The sequence below is a fragment of the Oxyura jamaicensis genome, chromosome 27 (genome assembly GCF_011077185.1).
Source record: "Oxyura jamaicensis isolate SHBP4307 breed ruddy duck chromosome 27, BPBGC_Ojam_1.0, whole genome shotgun sequence".
Lineage (NCBI taxonomy): Eukaryota > Metazoa > Chordata > Aves > Anseriformes > Anatidae > Oxyura > Oxyura jamaicensis.
The window spans coordinates 1,277,261-1,292,833 of record NC_048919.1 but is presented as its reverse complement, the minus strand read 5'-3'; the positions used below and the strand labels follow the sequence as shown (position 1 = coordinate 1,292,833).

The window sequence follows — 15,573 nt, the reverse complement described above, 5'->3', positions numbered from 1 at the left end:
CAGGCACCCCCAGATCGGGACACAGGCGGCAGCGTGGGTGCCAGAGGGAATTATTTCTTCTCTCCTTGCTTCGTGTTCCTGGCAGCATCTCAGCTCCTGCTCCTGGGGAACCCCATCCCATTTTTCAGCTGGCCTCCTCCCATGATCTCCCTTCCCTGCAATGGTCAATTTCCATAGGATGCAGATGTGGGAGGGGAATATTTGTTCCTTCCCCATGAAAAAAAAAAAAAAAAAAGAAAAAAAAAAAGAAAAAAGATTATAAAAGCAGCATAACGTGGCAGCACCAACCCTCCCTGCCCTGCCATGACCCCACCAGTAAATGAGGTTGTGAGATGCTTGTTTCTTCACTAGCAATACTAACAATAAAAGCTTAAGCCTAATAGGGAGAGAAGCAAGGAACTGAAATATTCATTTCTGGCTCCTCACCGTCCACCAAAACTGCTTTAACATCCCTGGTCTCGGTTTGCCCTGTTTATTATGTAAGAGGCTTTTTAATAATATACGTTAGACATATGGCCCCTCAGATTTAGTATGCAAATGCAATATGCTTAACTAAAAATAGCTGATATGCTTAATGTAGTTTGTTATAACACCTTCTGTTACTTGGTGAGTAATGAATCACAGCTGCGCTCTGCAGAGCTTGTATTGGATTGAGCAGGGAACAGCCTCGGCTGCAGGCTCGCCTCCGAGCAGTGCGGGAGGTTGGTGAGACCGGAGTCCCAGAGGTGCCGTGTCCTGCCTCTGCCAGCACCACAGCCAGAAAATGAAGTAGAAGACACCCGAAGAAATGTTTGGCAGGGGGTTAAGTGACGAATTGCTGGTGGGAAAGCTTTGGATGCCAGCTAGGTATAACATTGCCTTGTATCCTGGAGCATTAGTTTGTGTTTTGGGGTGTATATCCTGCACATATTCTTGTCCTGGTTTGCATTGTAGGAATCAGGCAGTGATCAAACCCCACTGCAGTGCCTGCTGAAGGAGTCTGCTTGCCGCCAGCACCGTGCCTGGGTGCAGGGTGCAGAGCCAGCCCTCTTGCAGGATCCGTGGGCAGAAGGCTCTTTCCTTTCTTCTTTTCTTTCCTGCCTATTATCTTTGCTTCTCTTTGTGCAAATCCCTTCACTGTTTCTCATTGAAGCAAAGAGAAACAACAAACAAGAGGTGACATCTCGTGGTACTGATTGTCTGGGTTGCAGTGACTCTCCTAGCCCCTTTGCAAAGCCATCGAAAACTGGGAGCCCTCCATGCCCCTGTCGCAGCCCCATGAGATTTTCAGATGCAAGGAGATGAATTTTTTGAACATACTCTTTCACAAAAAAAAAAAAAAAAAAAAAAAAAAGAGAGAAATCCTTTATATCTGATATCTAAAATATCCTGTCTGTATCCCAAGAGATAAAGAGAAAGGACTGATCCAGCTCTGCAGCTAATACTGCTGTCTCGCTTGCCTTCAGTGCAAGCTGTCAGTCTTTCATGCTGGTAGCTCTTTCAGGTGTAGAGCTTTTGGTTACATTTTCCCAGAATAGGTTTTTAACCTCCTGCACAAAGCGCCGCTGACTTGCCATAGTGGAGCGTGTTGCATGGTGCTTCTGTGCCGCTCTTCTCACACTCTCCGTCTCCATCAAAGCTTTCAGCAGTGTTCAGATCAACACTGACGTGCTGAGCTATGCCTACCTGGGTCGTCCGGCTCTGCCACCTCCTGTGCAAGGTTTGAGGGATCTGAAATCACTTCCCACCTCCACGAGAGGAACGCAGGGAAATTTCCATTGGGAAATGCTGCTTTTCCCCACAGCTTGTACCAGCACACATAATTTGAGAAGACTATCTCAGTGTGCAGCCCCCAGCACGGGGGAGAAGGCGAGGTCCCTGCTGCAGGTTCTCAGGAGTGCAGACCTTGGAGCAGCAAGGTCTGATTTCCCAGCTGGGGGAATGGTTTGTAGAGAGAAGCTGCCTGCCACCGTCACATATTGTCTTCTGCAGCTCCTGCAAATTTCCTCTGTCCCTCTTAAATGCAGGTGAGAATTTAAGCGAGGGATGGGATTGCACACGCCCTGCGCAGCCCCAGCCCCACTGGGACCCTACATCCAAGCGGGATGTGGTATTTGTTCTCAGCAGCTGCCAGAGCTGGTGTCAGACATCTCATTTTCATCCTTGTGGAAACTCCTTGTCCCTGATTTCTCCCAAGACAGCAGCCAAAGCAGAGCCCAGAATAGTAAAATACACAGGACACATTTTTAGAGATTGTTTTTTTGTGGGAAAGTTGTGTCGACTCAATTGCCTGTCAAGCGGATGTTATCATCCCCCCCCTGAACCTGATGCAAATATTCTTATTTCAGCTTCACTTAATCCTGTTACCAAGCAACTTTAACTGCAGTAAAACACAACACTTCCACAGAAAGGAGAGCATTCACAGAGGATTGGAACTGGTTTCACTGTAGTTAAATGGGTTTCTATATAGTTGCATATTTTTTTCCTGTTAGGTTCATGAGTACAGGTTTCCTATAGGTATCTTTCCATAGCTTTTTTTTTTTTTTTTTTTCATCCATAAATATTTGTCTAGGAAAAAACATGAGAATATTATGCATTTGCCTGAGATTTCAGAGTGTAGAAGAGGCACTGGGGAGTCTTCCAGCCCACCAGCTTCAGTAGCAACATTGAACCCATTTTACAGATGGGGAAAAACTGAGGCAAAGAACAAGGAGTGTCTGGGGAGAACCCAAGCGTCCTACCTCTGCAGTTACTTCTGCTCAGCACCGAAGAAGGCTTATTATCCAAATTAAACCTCCAGGCCACCTTCTAATAGAGCCATGGCATGAACCAGCTGAGAAACCATGTACCAGACTGAGGCAGGTGGGATCTGCTTTGTTTTCCCCCAAGCAGGGGTGGCTTCCACAGGGCTGCCAGTGACTGCTCCGGCTATAAACGACTCAGGACTTGGGTTGTGAGCATCTTCAGTTCCCAGAAATTAGTGCCGAGCCCAGTTTCAGATGTTAGGAAAAAATGGATTGGTTTGGACATAAAAAAGCAGGGGAAGAAGGGGAGCTCCATGCCTTTGGCAGCATTTCTTATTTTAATTACAGCTCCTTGAATATTCAAGAAGTTTGCAGCCTGCACCCAAGCCTGCAGTCAGCTGGAGCTTTATTAAGGTTTTCAAGTGGTGCTCTGAGCAGAAAGTCCTGCTGAAGTCCTGGGAAGCCTGTGCCAGAAATAGAAAGCTGTGCAATCTGCAACATAGAATACACTGCAGCCAGCTTGAAGCACATGCTGAATTAATCCCCAATTTAATTAACACTACTGTAATCCTTCAGCAAAAAGAGCAGCTTAGGATTTGTTTGGAAACACTGTGCTGTATACAGTAATATATACTAACGTCTTCAGAAACGCAATCATTAAGGATGTTTTACTCCATTCCTAATGTGGGCTGCTCCGAGAAACTAATTTATAACTGCTGGTCTCTGAAAAGAGGGATTGGAGATGGAACAAAGGTCTGGGGTTGCACTTCCCAAAATTACAAAATTAGTCTAAAAACCATATGGTACAAACCAAACCCCAATTCCCTTGAATTTATTTTTGAAGTTTTTCTGGCATCTGAGCCAGTCAATGGGTTTTCAGGGTTATTTTGTCTCCCTTGATGGATGTCTGCAAGAAACAGGATTAAAGAAACAACAGCAACAACCTGGCCTGGTGCTCAGCCGCATGCCTCCAGGAGGTACCGCTGGAGGAAGACATGCAATAGGATGCTATTTTCCGTCAAATGGTTTTGTACAGTTGGGCTTTTAATTTTTCTCTCTTAGTGGAAAACAGCTATTTTGTAGAAAATGATTTTTTATTAGAAGTGGCAGTTTTTCAAAGCTGGTTTCATGTTTATAGTTTGATCCTCACATGTTTCTTGCAGAAAGAAACAAATAATGCTCCCTTGCTTTTGGCAGCCTTTCTAAAAATACTGTTTATTTTGATCTTCTTATTATTATCATTTATGAAAATTAATAACTGTGTTTTAATACCAGAGTTCCTTCTACAATGTAGAAAATCCATTCCCCTCCTTGTGCATGATTACAATAGTTGCAAGCCGGGATTTTCTTTGTAAAATTGCAAAGCCTGTCACTTGTTAGTCTCTTACAGATATTTGCAGACTATATCTTGTTTGCTTGCTTATGTTTCTGGATGCAGAGTGGTTTACCCACAGAAAAAGACAGAGCAGTGCACAGCACTTGGGGAAATCCATGGAATTAAGTCAAGGCAGACCCAGGGAAATGTGAGGCAGGTGCAGAAATGGGCAGATTAATTTCAGACAGAAAGTGTTTCAAGAAAACAGTTCCTGTTACCCAACAAGTTAGTGAAAATTAGTGAAGGAAGCATATGGTATCACCTCAGAACTGTTGGAAGGGGATCAACACCCAGCAAAGCGATGGAGCTGGGTGGGGTCGGCATGAGTGGGCATCCTGTGGAAATAACGGGATCAGGTGTTAAGTTGGAGGAGCAGGAGGTGGGTGCTAGGAAAGGGTTCAAAATGCACGGATCTGGCACACGTTCGCCTCAGCAGCAGTGAGGTTGGTTGGGGACATTCAGCCTTTCCAAAGGCTTCATGGGAATGCTGGCTTCACCCCCAGCACTGGAGTGTTTGGGGAGCCAGCGCTGGGGAGGTGTTGGTTTGGATTAGACCCTCAACGGGAGGGTTCAGGGACCCCGTGAGTAGATAGAGAGAGAGTTCAGTCATACCAAATATCCATCCTATGGCTTGTGGAAGGAGAGGAGCAAAATTATGGCCAAGAACAGCAATGGCAAAATACGCCAGGTTTTTGTTGTAGTGGGTCCCAGTAATGGGGCTGTGTTATTTGCAATAACCCCCATCATAGGAGCATGGCAGGGATCAGTTCAGGTCATGGTTGCTGGGTTTTGAGCAAAAGTGGAAGCCAAGAGCAAGGGTGGTCAATGCTAACCTTGTTCCAGGAGGCTTCTGTGCAGGGAAAATCCTAAAAAACTTCACCCTTTCTCTGCCGTTGTCCCACTAACTTGGGATTCAGAGGAAATGTGTGCAGCCTGCACATCCACCTCGTGCCACGGCATCCAGTAGCAACACTACCATGCCCTAATCATAACACTATTGGCTGCCAAAAAAACTTTTGCCTCAATAAGGAAAAAATACATAATTACTTTGTGCAGGGTGTTGCATGTTGCAGAACCAATGCTCTGGGCATGTGGATTAGTGAGTTCCGGAGGCATCAATCAATGGGATCATGTACTCAAGAGTGCGGGTTGCAAACCAGAACCTCTCTGCCTGGTTAAATGCCCGACCCCAAGTGCTTGGAGCTGAGCTCTGGACCCCAGGGATTTAGAAGTACGTGACTCTTGGGAAGGTAACAGTTTTCATAAATCCTATTTATCTCCAAATTCTTTTGGAGGTAGGAAAGCGGGGCTTTAAAAGGTTAAATATTAAATAGCCTGCTCCAGCTGCTCAGTCAGTAAAGGACAAAGTGCCAGCGGCCGCTGGACATGTCACTGCGGGCACAGAGCATAAAGCTTCAAGTAGCCACCATGTAAAGCAGCCTCAGTGGCACAGTGGAGCATTTTTAATGTTGTTTGCTCCCAAAAGCGGAATGAAACGTGTGGTTTGGTTTCTGTTTGGAAGGGAGGGTTTAATAGCATGGGAGGGGATGAAAGGGAGGGCTGTGCATCTGCTCGGAGGTCTCTGGAGGTCTCTGCTCCAACCTTCTTGGACCAACACTTAATCAGTTTGGCTGTGGCTTTACACTGCTGAGTGTTACACCTGGAAGGATGGTTAGCTATCTAAGAGGTAGATCTGTGCACTGTGGGTGCTCTCTCAATCCTGACAAATCCATGCCAAAGCCCATTCCCACCCGTGCAGTCTCTGGCTTTGTTTGCCTTGGGAGGTACCAGGTGAGCAGGATCCAAGAAAATCCTCATCGGAGAGGAAGGCTGATTCCTTCACTGCCTGATGATTCAGCAGAGTTGCCTCTTAAGCAGTGGGGTCCTGAGATTTGCTGTCTGCTAACACTTTTTTCTTCCTCTGTGCTTCCCCTGTGCCCATGTCATCCCATGGCCTGGTGTCTTCTGCTACACGTCTTTGTACATCCCTGGGGTTACAGCTCTGTGGCTGTCGTTCCTTGGTGCTGGGTTTCTGCCAGTGTTTTGGATTGAATACAGTGCTGCTAAAATTTGAAATGCGTAATAAAATTGTAGAAAAATACCAAGGAATAGCAAGCAAAAAAAAAATAAAGAGTGACTCATCTTTAAACAGAAGTTCTTTAAGTAGCATTTGCTGCCCCTAAGCATAGATTGATATTAGTGGGTAGCTATTTTTTTAGACCATTCTATGCATAGTTAACAACTTCCTTTGCAAATGAGCCCCCTACCCCTTAATCCCATATGCTCCCTCTAGTTTGTTTGGATGTGAGACTGTGGCAGCAAAGCTGAAGAAAGAAATGTTATACACCCCTTTTGCATGAAGATGCCTGGGTGATAGAGAAGCCCAAAGTCCTGATATATCACACCCAGGTGTGGTTTGCATCCCATTAATTCAGCTTCAGAAAGTCTCTTTTGAGTTGGTTTTAGTGGAAGAGGGGCTCAAGATGCAGAACATCACATCAGCCAAAGTGAGGAAGCCCCTAACTGGGTGATGTGTTTGAGCCCATGAGCTACAAAGTGTCTTTGTCCATCCTGAAGCAATTTTGGTAGCTGAAGCCATTGCTTTGGATTTTAAACTTTCTTCATTACTTGATTGCCCATGTTATGTCCCAGGTGTCCTCAGGCTGTGTCAGTGCCAGAGATGAGGCTGCAGGGCAGCAGAGGTGGGTGCACCCCTGCTTTTGGTTATGGAGACCTTACAGACATTAGAAAAAACTCTGAGGGAAGGAGAAGTTTATTTCTGTAAGTTAAGTGCATGGGAATGCATTTAAATTTTTTAAACTAAATATAATCGAGAAAATAGATGTCGCTTCCTGTTTTCTCTGTCTGGAGAGTATGGATCAGGCTAGAGAAACCATAGATATCTGAGATCTGGGGTGGACAAGCCCCTGGGAGGGTCAGCAGTGTGAGGACCAGGAGTCAGCAGATGCTCGTGGTCTCTATGGGAAAAAGCCACAGTGGCGGCAACAGCGAGTTGTGCTGCATCCTTTGGTGCTGGGTTTCCTTCCTCCATGCTCAGAAACCTGATCAGCCAGGTGGAGCCCTCCCAGCTGCTTACCTCCTGCTTTTGAGCAGATTTCCCAGATATAACTTCCCAGTGGACACCATCCCACCCACCCCATCCCACTTAACCTCCTGCCTTTTTCTTTCAGAGGAGACGACGTTTGAGGCTGGAGTCAAGGTTCAGATCCACAGCCAGTCTGAGCCACCGTTCATACAGGAGCTCGGGTTCGGGGTGGCCCCTGGCTTCCAGACCTTTGTGGCCACCCAGGAGCAAAGGGTAAGTCCCAGATTTCATTTACAAACCAAGGTCCCTCCAGTGGGTCCATAGGAGAGTTTGCACCTATGTACTGATGTCCATGGAGAGCTGTTTTCATGGCTAAGAGCTATTTTTACCCCTTGCTTCAAATTGGTTGGGGAGAGGACACCTTCTTCAGCATTACTTTCCATGCATTACCCACAATCCTGTGGTGGTTTTACCGTGCTAGGCAGTTGAACACCACAACCGCTCTCTCACTCCCCCTCCTCAGATGAGGAGGGGAAGAAGTAAAGGAAAGAACAACTCACGGGTTGAGATAAGGATGATTTAATTAAAAAGGGGAAATATATATATATATATATATAATTAAGGAAATATTATTATTAATTAAACAATTCAACTAAAGGGAAAAAAAAGGAAAGGGGAAAAGGGAGGGGGAAAGGGAATAACTAAACAAAACAAGTAAAGGCTATGTGGAAGTGCAGAGGAAAGAAATTACTCTCTACTTCCCACAAATGAGCGATGCTTGACCACGTCCTTGAAGCAGGGCCTCAACGCACGTAGCCAGTGTTCGGGAGGAGGACAGACGTTTTCACAACGAGAGCCCACCCCTCCCCTCTTCTTCCTTTTTCCACCTTTTATTGCTGAGTGTGACATCATATGGTATGGAATATCCCTTTGGTTGGTTTAGGTCAGCTGCCCTGCTGATGTTTCTTTCTCACTTTTTGCCCACCCCCTAAGAGGGTCAGAGAGAGTCCTGATGCTGTGCCAGCACTTCTCAGCAGCAGACACAACACTGGTGTGATACCACTGCTGTTCTAGCTACAAGTGCAGAGCGCAGCACTGTATGGGCTGCTGCAGGGAAAGTTAACATCCCAGCCAGACCCAGTACAAATCCCCATAGTTTTGGCCACAGAAAGAATTTCAGCTCTGGTCATTTCCCCGGCTCATTTTTTTTCATGGTTATGGTTCACCTATGGCAGTCACTAAATGTGTTGGGTACTATCCAACCTGCTGAGAAAAGATGCCTTTTGCCAAAAGGCTCTCACACTCCAAGGATCTAAAATGAGATGAGAGAAGAGGATTTCATGAGGCAGAGCAGTGTGAATCCTTTCAGGTAACACAGAAATGTTCCTGTCATTTATTAAAACTGGTGGCGGGAAGCTCAGGGCCTGGGGTGCCTCACCCTCCCTGAGTCCCAACAGTGGCACATCATCGTGGTGCAGATGGATGCAGTGTGATGTAGCATCATTAGCCCTAAATCCTGGTTAGGCATTTGGAAAGCGGGCCAGCAGAATAATTTTTCCACAGCTTGTCCCCTGTGCTTTCACTCTTAGCCTTCCTGCTTCATTGCCTCTCTCATTTCCCTACCTGTTCTTGTATCCACCTTCAAATGGAAAATGAATCAAATTGAGGAAAGTGAACACGAGCTGGTGGAGGGTTTGGTCAGATTAAATCTCCACAGGGATCAAAACTGCAGAACTTCAGCTCAGAGCGACTCGACGAAGTCACCACCAAATATATCTTTAGGCCAAGGCGTCTCTCCATGGCCATGGGTACCAAAATACAGCTGAAGGTGCTGCATTTCAGTGAGGCTGGATGCAGAGCCTCTCCCCTTCATTACGGCATGCTTGTGCATGCTCATCCTGGAGATAATGAAGGGCGAGCACCAGGTGGAGACTTCTCAATTAAAGCAGAGAAATGTTTTGTTGTTGTCGGTTTGTGTCTTGTGGGAAGTCTGGTGGGCTGGAGAAAATGATCAGCTTTATTAAGCACTCTTTTGGAGCGGAGCACTCAATTGGAGTCTAACACCTAGATAACAGTGAAGGCAAAGGGATCTTCAGGGGGTGAGGCAGCAGCAGCTGAAGCCCAAAGCAGCTCCTGTCCCATCAGCATGTCATCGGCTGTCTCAGCCCTGTCATTGTGCATGCTCAGCCTCCCTAGACCCATTCTCTCGAGGTGCTCTATGGCCTGGGCAGACCTTGCTGGAGGATGTGATGGAGCTGGGTACAGCAGCTGCTGGAGGAAAGAGCCTTGGAAACCCATCATGGGCATCTTTCATCCCATTCCCTTGACATTAAGCCTTCCACGTGTCCCCAGCAAACTCTCTATTAGCAGCTGCTTCCTGAAAGCCCTAGAGGACCCGGCAGCATTTGGCATTACTTGTATGGGACATGAAGAAAGACAAGGAATCTAGAAGGATGGAAAGCTGATTAATTAGCACCAGAACTGTTGGGCTTCGTGTGCCATATCCATCTCCTCCTGTGCCTGGGCATCACAGCAGTCTGCAGACTCCAGCACCAGGACAGTGACGTGGGGTCAGCCTCAAGCCCCAAGCCTCCATTGGCAGATTCAGTGTGGAGCTGCATTCTTTGTGCTTCACTTCATATTGCCAACCTGTATTATTTCATTATTTCCATTTTTAAAAGCTAATGCAAAGGAACCTATTAAGAAGACTAGCAGCTGAGAGAAAGGAACAAAAAAAAAAAAAAAAAAAAAAATCCTTCCCCACATCCATCCTTCCAGGAGCAAAGATACAGAAGATGACAAGAAAAACAGATTTATGGGGACTATGCTTGAGCCTGTCTTCTCTTCCACAGGTTTTGCCTGAGTTTCAGTGCTGGGAGAGGACATGACACATTTCTGTTTGGTTCCAGCAGTTCTGTAAGAGGTTTAAAATTATACCACGGGCTGCAAAGCCATCACCCATGAGACACAATAAGGTCTTTTTTTAACCTAATTACAACAATTACAGCATATGCATGCTACTGTCTCATTTAATTACCCTGCAGAGACCAGCCAGGCATCACCCAGTTTCTCCTACCCCAAACACACATCTTTGATTCAGGTCCTGATTTAGTCTTTTTTTAACACTACATCTCTTTGACTGGGGCACACACATGCCGTTGTTCAATAAGTCAGGGCAAAATGAGGAAAAACCCGTAAACATCACCCAGAGGACTGAGCCCAGCCTGTTATTGCGGTCCTAAACCATGTGTTTTATACTACCATGATGCACAAATGAAACGATTCTCCAGCTAGAGAGGGATAGAAATGAGCAGTGAAAGAGCAGGTTGTTTTTCCTATCCCAGCTCTGAGGAGACTCTGTTAGTTAGAAGGATTTTTCCATGCTCAGCACCAAAAAAAGTAGGCATGGAATTGGGCAAACTTGTCTTGGCATGGTGGTGGGAGCTGTGCAGAGTCTTTGAGAAAGGCTTTGGGGTGGAGAGAATTTATTTGTGGCTGAGTTAATGGCTCGTGGTGATAAATTCTGGCCCTTTATTCTGAGAGCTTTCCAAAAGCCCCTTGTCGAAAGCAAACCCTGTGCCCGTGACAGTGCATGATCTCATTAAATGTCACTGGAAAATGAGCTGTCAATCTGAAAAAGCATAAAATAAAATAAAAATCAGCTTTTCTTCAGCAGTGGCTGAGCCCTCTGACTCCTGGTCCCTCCAGCAAAAGTGACTTTTAAGAAATGTTTGCCAGTTTGGTAACATTAATGCAGCAGTGACGTTGTGCTCATGTAGGATGCGTCTTTGTCAGGAGAAAGCACTAAGGTAGCACCACAGGCAAGGACTTTGCAAGTGTACCCACTGTGTTTGCTATGTCAGGGAAAGCAAAGGCACTCTGAGTGGGGGGTTTCTCCATGAAACGTGTTTGTGCAGTTATATAGGCCAGGCTGGCTTTCTGCTGTGGACACGTGGCCCAAAATCTCAGATCAAAGTGTATCTGAGGATCTGCTGGAGGTGGCGCAGCACGGCTGCAATTAAAACAAGTGTCTTGCTGGAGGACATCAAACCTCCTCCCTGGGTGACGGTGTGAAGGGAGCTGGAGCAGTTTACACAGACATGTGAGAGCGTGGCGGCTGTTTTCTGGGGTTTTCAAACCATTTTACATGAGGAGGGGAGCGGGAAGGAGCCAGGGCAGAGTCAGCCGTGTGTCTTGCCACGAGAGATGCTTCAGCTGTGCAAGGGAGTGGTTTCCATGGCAATCAGTGAGTCTCATGAATACGGTTTTTTGCTCATGAATGGGCAAAATCCCGAGTGCTATGTGGGAGCTGGCTGCAGGCACACGTGTGCTGGTCCCAAGGAAGGAAGGAGCACCCTGCACAGGGCTCTGGCCCTCTAGATCCCCTGCTCCTGGCTTTGCAGGGATGCTCCTCAATTTTTCCCCTTTCCCAGCTTCTTTTGGGTGAGCCTGCTGCTGCCATAAGCTTCTCCGAACCTTGCATTGCTCATGGCCTTGGGGAGACTGCAACCCACACTGGCGTCCATACTTGTAGAGGGCTGATCCCCTCCAAAAGACAGATTTCTCCTGGATTTGGCTTCTTTTAATCCTGTTTTCCCATCTATGTTTTATGGCCTTGCCGCAGCTCAGGAGCACCACAGCATCACCCACAGGTGCTGGGATCGGATAAAGTTACTTACCCTGCTCAGCTGCTCCCTGTTACGCCACCAGCACGGCACGTTAGAGAAGATGAAAAGCACACTAAAATGGCAATTTCTGCCAACTTGGCAATAAAAATTTAAGAGGCTTCAATTAAGGGACAGGTTTGAAGACAGAGCAATATTGTTTTATAGGGCTCTAGTATGCCTTGGAGACTCATCCCCTCGTAAAATTGCATGGGACAGAGAGCATCAGCTACCAACAACTGCAGTATCAAGAAGTGTAGTTACAGAGTCAGGGAAATGGGACTCGGGGTCTGGCAGTGATCACTCTTATTTTCAAACAGGGTGTAGGCAGTTGGGTTTGAAAATCAGGAGCAATTAAGTAGTGTTTCCCGAGTTTGTTCACACTCACTCAGAGCATCTTCTACCTACGGTCTTACACCTCCTCCTGGAAACACTCACTCTCTGGATGTTTTCTGTTTCCCTCAATCCCACACACTCTTCCAGTTGATTTCCTCCAGTCTATCATTGGACTCTACATTAGTTAAACAACAAGAAGCCAACTAGCAGGCAGAAGTGGCCAGCGGAGGCAAAAATTTCAGCACACGGGAGATTCAAAGCAGAAGGAGATGTGAGGAAGTGACAGAAAGGATTTTTTCATAGGACAGTGGTGTGGTTGTGCTTGGAAAACCACATTTGGAGTGAATTAGCCTATTTGTGAAAAAATACAAAGGAAAAGGGGTTGGAGGCAAGCAGTGGAAGTTAATCAGGTTAAGGAGCAATACATCTGAATGTGGAGAGATTGGAAAGGACTCATTTAGGAAGGAGGCCAGTAAGAGAAAAAAACAACATCATGGATGTATATGAAATGATGCCCTGGGTGTTCCTGTTAAGCCTTTGCCTTACTACCTGGATAAAAAGACACTTGTAAAAGATGGAAAGCCACCTTCTGAAGACTGGAGAGCTTTAGAAGGGCCAACTACCATGGCTCCCCCTCAGAGTAGTGCCTACACAGGAGTTTTGCCAACGTAGTCCAACAAATAGAGCCAGGGTTGCCCAGCAGAATGCAGGGGAATACTTTGCTGGCTGTGGAGGTAGCCAGGAGGAAGAAGGCCAAGTTAATCACAGCTTAAGACATGAGCAGAGGGCACAGCTCATTCAGCCAGGGGCTACAGCAAACAGCAGGCCAGCAGCACAGCGAATGCTGGGAGCAGCCCGGCAGTGGATATGGGACCAGGCCTGGGATGAGCTCCCTCTGAATAGGCTGCCCTCCATGGCAGGGTCTTCCTGCAGGGCCACAGGAGGTTTCAATCTTACTGTTTGATTTGCAAAATTATTCCCAAGGAAGCAGCGCCCTGGAGGGCCTCCAGGATCACTGCATGCCTAAATGCACTTTTTTTTTTTCCCCAGTGACAGCTCAGATCCAGCACTTTGGGAGACATGGGCTGTATCACATCCCTGAGCACTGCCCAGGGAGACCTGCCAGCTGCTGGAAGGGTTAAGCTCTTGTTATTCAAGTCATTTTTTGGGTGCAAATGAGTAGGAACAGCTGCATGGCACAGAGTACACCCCTCCTGGGAAGGGAGAAAGGGAGAGAAAAAAATAGAGAAATTCCAGCATCATTAACTGGGAGATAGTGACAAGAACTGCAAGCTGTGTGTACAGTGAGCTTTTCAAGCATTTTACAAGTGCTAAAGCTATCTGGGATTGAAATTCTATTAAGCTGATGCTATTTGATGTCTCATTAAAGAACGTGGGTTTCTGGTTATTATTTCATTTGCAGCAAATGCAAATACACCCTGTCTAGACACCATGAGCTTCAGTGAGAGGTTGGCAGCAGGGGCTTTCGACATCCCTCCTTGCTTCTCACAGCCTGGAGCTCAGTGGTATCAGGTGGGTGCTGAGCCAAGTCAATGCAGAGCATCCTCAAAGCCAAATTTCTCACTGAGCCCAGCTGCCAACTGGGCTGGAAGCAGCTCTGCCACATTTCCACATCTTTCCTGTTGCACAAAATTAAACATGTAGAACAAATAGAGAAACTGGAAAAGAAAAGAAAAGAAAAGAAAAGAAAAGAAAAGAAAAGAAAAGAAAAGAAAAGAAAAGAAAAGAAAAGAAAAGAAAAGAAAAGAAAAGGACCTCTCCAGCTGCAGACAGATGTTTGCTGTCATCAGGAGGCCCAGAGCGAAGAGCAGCACATGAAGGGCAGCACTGGGGAGAGGTTGGGTCCAAATGGGAAGGATGGCCACTGTCACGGGCGATCACACAAGAGCCACTCTGTCACAGAGAGCAGCTTTATTTTTTAAGCTTTATTTTTTGCATTTTGGACAAGCAGATCTATCATGCATTTAAGGAGACAGGTCAATTTGTTCGTTTTTCTTTTGGTGCCTGCCAGTTCATTACTGCTTATTGTAATCCCTAATAGCAGGAATCAAGAGAATTTTAAAAGCATTTAATTAATTAATTATTAACAACAGTGAATGGTGTGAGGATGCAAGTTTGTCGACCTCAATTAGATGCTGAAGCTGAATTTCTTTCAGCATTAGACCGTGCAGTGCCAAGGCGGGCAATGTGCAGGCAGCCCTTGAATAACTGGAGTACAATTACAGAACAGCGCTACTCTCCAGCATGAACCGAGGGCAGAAACTGTCCCTGCTTCTTTTGCCCCTACTTTTTTTTTTTTTTTTTTTTTTTTTTTTTTTTTTTTTTTTTTTGGTCTTTTCCCTCCAGCTTCCAAGGAAAGTCATGCATCTTTGGTGGTAGGGAGTAGCTCAGCATGCTCAGGCAGCCTCTGCCAGTCCAGCACCAGGTTCTGCTGGGCACTGCACAAGGGGCAAAAATTAACATTGTCTGGAAGAGGGGAAAGCAGTTCCTTCAGGAGGAGATGTCCTCATGGCCACACGCTGCACATGGGGCAGAAATCAAATCCAGTTAGCGTCTCTCCTGCTTAAGTTGTTTCTGTGCGACTGCAGTCTGTGGGATTGCGCTGTCACGTGCTCCTGCTCGCTGGCTCACGAGGCAGGCTGGGCTCGCTGGTGCAATGTGACAGCCTTCATGGGCAGGAGATTCAGATGTCAAATGGCCAAAATGCATTACTCGGGCAGTTCCCCAGGGCCAAGTGCTTTGAATACAAAGGCTTTACATGAGGTTGCAGCCCTGAGAAAACACACAGTGCATCAATGAGCAGGTTAAGGTGGCTCGCAAGGAGGGATGCTCTTGCAGGTGGGTTCACCATTGTATTGACTCAAAGGCTTGCATTAATCCCAGGGCTTGCAGGGCTCATGGGAGCATACATGGAACCAGCCTGTAGAGGGAGAAGCCACAGTGTGGGAAGAAACTCAGAATTTTACTCCATTGCCCTCTGGTGCAGGGAACCCACTGTGGGCTGCAGAATATTTGACACCTGGGTTCAAGCCTCTCACTGCAAGGTGCACTATGGCAAAGACAAAGCATGGCTCTGGAGCTGTGCATTCTCCTCTCTGAAGGATACTGGGAGTGTCTTGGAGGGGACATCCTGCCAGGCACAGCCCCTACACAGCAGCTCCCCCATTCAGTGCAGAGCCCAGACCCTAATGATGTGCCTTCTTCCTCTGGAGAGGTCCTGCATCCATGTCTGGCTGCTGATAGTTGAGAGTTTGCTTCTGATTATAAATTACAGGGCAGAAGGGAAGCAGTGAGTCTCTGAAGCTGCAATTGCAATGGAAGTTCCAGGTAATAGCCCTTGATGAGCCCCTTAGAGAGAGAAGAGTTCATTGACTTGCTCGGGGGGGGGGGGGGGGGGGGGGGGGGGGT

General features: G+C 46.7%; 1 protein-coding gene across 3 annotated transcripts in view; it reads left to right on the top strand.

Moving 5' to 3' along the window:
* Positions 1–15,573, top strand: part of ASIC2 (acid sensing ion channel subunit 2) — a 519,540-nt gene that overhangs the window by 492,110 nt on the left and 11,857 nt on the right. For all 3 annotated transcript variants that reach the window (XR_004756299.1, XM_035347654.1, XM_035347655.1), the window contains exon 3: positions 7,290–7,417. Coding sequence is in view for 2 of the 3 variants with exons in the window: in XM_035347654.1 (XP_035203545.1) it covers positions 7,290–7,417 (128 nt within the window). In the remaining variant the exon portion in view is untranslated. The remainder of the gene's footprint in view (positions 1–7,289; positions 7,418–15,573) is intronic.